Below are 6,638 nucleotides of genomic sequence, written 5' to 3'. Positions count from 1 at the left end.
AAGAAGACAGTCACCCAAGTGCTAAAGGGTGTATTCATTCAAGATTTATGGCTAGTTTTTTATGCTATTGAGGCCACCCGGTCGAAGGCAATAAGAGAAAACCTGGCCTCCAAGCAAAAAAAGCTGAAGCTCCCCTCGACAACAGGTACTTTCATAAAAAAATCCGAAAAAACTGTTTTGAAAGATTTACCCCTTGGTGTTGTTGCCTCTGCGATGCCCGACACCAATGGTGCAAAATTTTTTACTTATGTGTCTAAGACCACAGTCATTATTCAAAATAACGTGATCGGCGAAGTTACTATTATTGCTAGATCTTGTTCAATTGATGTAAGAAAAAAGATGTAGGAAAAAGCGGGGGAAGGAGGTTTGAAGTTCATGAAGGAGTTCTGAAGGAGTCGAGGCTCCTAGTATTTCCTCTCTTCAGTCCACTCAACCATCTATGACATGCTAAAACAATCGAAATCCCTGACATCTTTTGGCAGACCAAGCAAAAATGTTTCGATGCTTGTAAAGAGTCTGGATCAGCAAATTTTTATGACCTGCATCAAAACTTTCACTTATTAGAAAATTTTACCAGATTCATTGCGAACGGTAGTAGACACTTCAAGCATGGTCTCGCTGGTCTTGAGATCCCAATTCCTTTAGATCTGGATACCGAGCCACTCGTGCTCCACGTTGGTGACCCCTCAAAGATAACAGCTCGTTGATTGTTCCAGGTTCTCCAGACGGTTATAATTTCTCTGTTGTTAGGGAACTTTACATCCACGTGGTAAGTTGAAACCACCGCACAATAGTTTATCAACATTGGTTGGTCAAACATGACGTTGTAGGTTGGCAGGGATTCAACTACCTAAAAGTTGTCCTTATTGGTGTACTGCTTTTTACGCTCTCCCCACCAGATGCCTAGTGCGATGAAACAAAAAACTTCTTTTCTTTTGCTAGAGAAGCCAAATAGTCGGTTAGTTGGGGTTGTCAATCAATCAGTTTTGAGGTCAATTTTATCGAACACCATCTTGAAAAATATGTTCACTAAACTCCCAATGTCTACCAGGATACTGCCCACCTGGTTGTTGTTGATTTGGGCAGCAAGGACGATCACGTCGTTGAGGGGATTTCATTTCGACGGGAGATCTACATTTGTAAAAATAATAGGAGGATTGCTATGCTTAAAAGAAGCAACAGAACATACCTTGCCCGACCGATGCTTTTGGCTGGATTGACTAGATATTTCTCTACCTCCCTTGAAGATTGTCGGGATGATTCCGACAACATGCACTTCGCTCTCCTTGACAAGTCCGCTTGTCTGTCAGACGGTTCCTCAATGGGGGATTTTCTCTGTCGTTGTGTCTATTCTATTTGTTGAGTGCCGACAACAACGAACTCCTTCAGTTTCTCGACCTTGATCAATTCTTCCAACAAGCTCCGAAGGTGACAACACTCCTCTGTATCATGCCCATGGTCTCGGAGGTAATCGTAATATTTGTTTGGACTCCGGAGTGCAGATCCAACCTTCATAGGTGGGGCTTTCCTGAAATACTTTTTATTTTGAATGGTTTCTACTAATTCAGCCATTGAGACATTAGCGAGGTTAAATCCTGCATTTCTCGGTGCACGTGGGGTTGCTCAAAATATTGAAGGGCCCACTGATAAGAATTTTGATTCCAACTCCGATGGCCTCGGTTCCCTTGTGGTTGTTGGGCATTGTTGCAATGTTGACAACCATAGGGGTTTCGATCGTCCTTCGACCTCTGTTCCTCATCTCAAGCCTCCCTCTTCTTTAACCGTGGGTCAATCGACGCCTTATTAGCTAGAGAGGAGTCTGTGGAGGATTCCTCATCGATGATATGACTGTTGGCCATTTCTGGCATCTCAGAAAGAGACTTTGGTTCAAGAATATTCAAATCATACTTGAAACACCCATCTCTAACCCTTTGTGCCAGGGTGGTCTGGCTAGGGTGGTATGGGCTATCTTTGACTGAAAATTATGTACTTCTAGCATCTCCGTCTGAAAATGAGAGATGTATGATCACAGGCTCTCGTTCTCTCCAAGCTTGATTAGTAGCAGAGCCTGTGTTTTTTTCACCGGCTTCTGTATATCAGCGAAATGCGGTGAAAAAACTTTTTGAATTCGATGGGAGGTCAAAACGATCCTAATCGACAAAGCATGGAAGTAGCGAAGAGCTGATTCCTTGAGTGTCATCAAGAAGAGGTGACATTCACGACATCATCGATCCACAGGATGTCGACCGGTGATTCGAAAGACGCTAGTTGGTCGATCAAATGACTTTTCCCCTTGTAAGAGTCTTGATGGAAGATTCTTAATTTTGCTGATGGGATGACCTCCAAGATCTGTCGATTGAAGACGCTATCAGGGGAGGCCAGACTGGTATGTTGATACGATCCACTCAAGATCCAACCATCGGCGTATATTAGATACTGACAAGTTGTGAGAATCCCCTTCCTCTTTGGTTGTTTGATTATTAATGTGTCTGATCGACGCCGATAGTTGCTCTGGGGGTACCCTCTGAGGTTGATTTCCTTGAGATTCAATCCTTGAGAGTGTAGGCTGATTGTTCTTTTGCAAGATTGTTTGTCGAAGGGCCTCGAACTGGCCCATCATTTGATACCGCAAATCTTGAACATGTCGTTGGATTTCTTGATTCATGGATTCTCTGTTGATTTCCATTATCGCTGGATCTCTTTATTGCGATTCTTCTTCGTATTTGGTTCTGCTTCTTGTTTGTGGCATGTTCACGTTCACTGCACCACATTTTAGGATGTTGATTCTTAATTGTTTTCTTATGGAACACGCCCCAAGAGTTAGAGTCGAGAGAGAGAGAGAGAGAGGAAGAAAACAAAACAAAGCTGAGGAATGTAAAAGCATCTTTAACTGTTAGAATTTTCTCGAGCGGATCCAAAAAGGTTCCTTTATTGATGTAATGACCGCCTATTTATAAGGGTCTAAAAATACAAGTATATGTAAGGAAAGAACACTTTCTATGACTGTCCAAATGATTGAATTTAAATTGCATGGTATTAAAAGGCGACACATGATCAATTGCCCAAAGCCTTGAGGTCAACCGACCGATACACATCTTCTTCTTGGCAATTTGGTCGTTTGACCAGAGTGTTCGACCTTCAACCTTCACTAGCGGTCTCATGATCGATAACTTTGTCTGTCGACAGATCCCGCTGAAAAGATTCTGTCGATCTGTTATATCGATCGATGAGTTGTAAAGCCGTTCGACTATTTACTACTAAGTTATCTGTTGTGTCGTTCAATACCTCATTTATGCTCCTCTTTTGTTGATCATCTGATTTTCTTGAGATTCAGGCTGACATATTAGTAGTATATGAAGTTAAACTTAAACAACATACCAAAACTCAACACAAACTAAATATAAACAGCTTACATATGTACCAAATCAACTCCAATCATTAATAAACTTCACTCTAGTGGGCTCGATAACAGCCCTAAGTGATATTCAGTATTCACCACAATAAATATTTCATCGTCGCAAGTCCGGTGTGCCCCTTGCATGTCTTCCTCTCTCTACTGTACCGCTCCGTCCTTCGTCCACCTAATGCTGTTGAACGCCGTCTTTCGCCCTCTTTTCTGAGCCCGTTATCCCCAACCTCCATCTCTGGTATGTCGCCCTCTTTTCTGAGCCCGTTATCCCCAACCTCCATCTCTGGTATGCCGCTTCTCCATCAGTTGGCGTCATGAAAAAGAGGTAGTGCATGCTTGGCCGCTCTCCTCCAAATAAACTAATCAGTATGATTCTATAAACCTAGCACCTACCTTCAATCTTAATGAATGGTTCAGATAGGCGCAATTTTACGAATAAGTAATCAAAGGTTTTTCCAACACTACGAGCAACTTGCTGTAAACATTGCCCTAAGCTATCTGAAAAGTTCCATGTGCCTCTTTTCAACTAGTTCTGGGAGATTCACAGAGCATGCGGAGGTACCAGGAAGGCGCCAAAGATCAGAGAGAAAGCCATTGGTGACTAGCATCAATGAGCTCAAACGTAGTGCGAGATTGGACAGGAAAAAGAGGCAGGATGTTCGTGAGATCTTGCTCAGGCCGCCTGAAAACGGGCTGCTTGTAAAGAGATTGATTCCTGTTGCCCATGAGGTATATAATGCAAGGAAAGAGCTCTATGATTGTGTCTCTTCTGTTCTGAAGAGCGTACTTGTTCATGTGTGCAGGTAAATTTGCTGCCTTGTTGCACGGAAAACTTAATGAGTCTGGATTTGTTTTAACTAAAAAAGTTGAGACTCAACTAAGTGCTTTCTTAGTTTCTTAAAATGTTGTTCTTAAGTGGGTTCTGAAGATTTAAGTTCACAGAAACTTGGCGCCTAATCTATTCAATCATTCATAAGCTTCTGCTCTATGCTGCATTATGATTCCTAGATTGGTAAAAGAAAAGAATTTTTTTTGTGTAATTTTTTCGGTTATTTTTGTAATGCTTATATTATGGATTTGTTTAGTTGCCTTAGTTTGCTAATGGATCAATTTCGGAATGTGATTTAAGCTTTTTGAATTATAGTTTGATCTCTTTTAATTAGAACTAATATGCAGCCTGAATTTTGATGTTGTTTGCTGGAATACATTAATATTGGCGGGTATCCATGTTATGAGGATGAAATTTAAATTTATTTATTAAATTTGAGATTGTTAGTAAAAAGAAAACTATGTCCATATACACGTTGATTGGAAAAAAAATTTTTGATCATCTAAAACATTATCGAGTGCTCAGTAGATCGCTGATGAAGAACAACACCCCGATTTCCTACCACCCCAACAGAAGCATAATTATCTCTTAATTCCTCCAAAATGTGGGAGTTTAAAAACAAATTTTGATGATTTATTTTGTTTATCTTAACAAAAAAATATCAGAGCATTAAACTATCAGCAGAAAGCTGTAATTTTGATGATAAATTAGCTTAATGCAGATTTTGTGAGGAAGTTTATGTTGGAGAGTTTCCACATCAAATACGCACATGCGATGTTGCTGGGAGTCTTCCGACAAAGGAGCATTGTTGGGTTCCAGGAGGAATTGAGAATGTGCTTCCAGTGGTTGACTCCTTCCATCTGTATGATAGATTGGGTAGAGCAGTTTCTCATGAGGAAAGGCTTCAAGTCGATAGAATTCCTGCCATTATTGAATTGTGCGTGCAGGCAGGTGTGGATTTATCTGAATATCCTTCAAAGAGGAGACCTTATCCTGTTTATAATATTGCAGGAAAGCTGATCGATTTTGAGCGGAAGTTTCCACGGGACTATTCGAGTGGAAAAGATATTGAGCCGCATGGGTTTTGGTTGAGGAAGAAGGATAACAACCATTGCAATACTCCATTTTTTTTGTCTAATGAAGATCTTCAAGGTTGGACACTTTTCTCAATAAGGCAAACAACTTCTTGGCTCCCCAAAATATGAATGTCAAGAAATTCTTTTTTATTTGTTTTTTTGATAGATTGTGTGATAACCAAATCAGTTTGATTATAACTTGAACCCCTGGTAAGAGCATTTACATCCATACCACACAATACATATATATTTACGAATTTAACACCTAAACTTTTCTATTTAGATGCATAGCACTGGAATCTTTAATATGACATAAAAAATACCACTCTTACTAACTTTATAAGAGTGAAATACAAGTTTTCATGCATAGATTTATGACACCAAAGTATTATAGATGTAAACATAAAACTTTAGGCATTATATATGTAAATACATAAGAATTGTGTCTTTTCACATAAAATTTCTCATCAAGCAACAGCTATAGTTGCATACAAAAGCGTCAACTGCACAAATATGGAGATTCAAAAACATGGAGAACTTCACAGTTTCACTTTTTGAACCAAAGAATATGTGTTCAGTAATGCACAGAAGTGGCTGTTTTATTTACTTGCTTGCGTAGAAAATGATTTCTTGTTGGTCCAAACTATTTGATTCCTCGTATTTTGTTGCTTTATCAACAATGGCATGGCATTAATGGGAGCTGTTATCTAGGGGTGTAAACGAGTGAACACGAGCTGAGCCTAGCGAGCCTAGTCTCAGCTCGTGTTCGGCTCGTTTATATTTCGAGCTCAAAAAGTGTGTTCGTGTTCGGCTCGTTTGCTTAGCGTGCCGAACACGAGGTGTTCACGGACAAAGAGTTATTTTAACAACCCTAATCACATGCCATAAGATGTTAAGGATCGGGGAAATATATAAAAATTATTGTTTATATTAAAATATCATTTGAGTTTAATTTTATAATTTTTATTCTATTTTCTTAATTAATACTTTTAATTGATTATAAATCTTTGTAGCCTTGTAGTCAATTAAAATTTTTAAAAAAACTACTCATCAAATACATATATATATATATATAGTATTTTTTCAAGCCAAAATGAGCCGAACACGAACGAACAAATATTTCTTCGTGTTGTTCGTGTTCGGCTCGCGAACTAGCCAAACACGAGTTGTTCGTGAACAACGAGGCGTTTTGACAGCCCTACTGCTATCTACTGTTCCAGTGAAGTACATATGGAGAGTCTTGACCTTAGACAAACTAATAACTAATGTGAGGGCGCTATATGAAGAGAGAGAGAGAGCGAGAGAGAGAGAGAGGAAGCTGTGT

General features: G+C 39.6%; 1 protein-coding gene across 1 annotated transcript in view; it reads left to right on the top strand.

Annotated features, from left to right (window-relative positions):
* Positions 1-3,469: 3,469 nt before the first annotated feature.
* Positions 3,470-6,638, top strand: part of LOC110018377 (APO protein 3, mitochondrial-like) — a 3,911-nt gene continuing 742 nt past the window's right edge. The window contains exons 1-3 of the mRNA XM_020715674.1: positions 3,470-3,647; positions 3,716-4,212; positions 4,960-5,390. Of these exons, the coding sequence (XP_020571333.1) occupies positions 3,818-4,212; positions 4,960-5,390 (826 nt within the window). The 5' untranslated portion in view covers positions 3,470-3,647; positions 3,716-3,817. The remainder of the gene's footprint in view (positions 3,648-3,715; positions 4,213-4,959; positions 5,391-6,638) is intronic.

The sequence above is a fragment of the Phalaenopsis equestris genome, unplaced genomic scaffold (assembly GCF_001263595.1).
Source record: "Phalaenopsis equestris unplaced genomic scaffold, ASM126359v1 Scaffold000002, whole genome shotgun sequence".
Classification (NCBI taxonomy): Eukaryota; Viridiplantae; Streptophyta; class Magnoliopsida; order Asparagales; family Orchidaceae; genus Phalaenopsis; species Phalaenopsis equestris.
The sequence above is the reverse complement of the archived record's forward strand: the minus strand, read 5'-3'. Positions and strand labels throughout refer to the sequence as shown.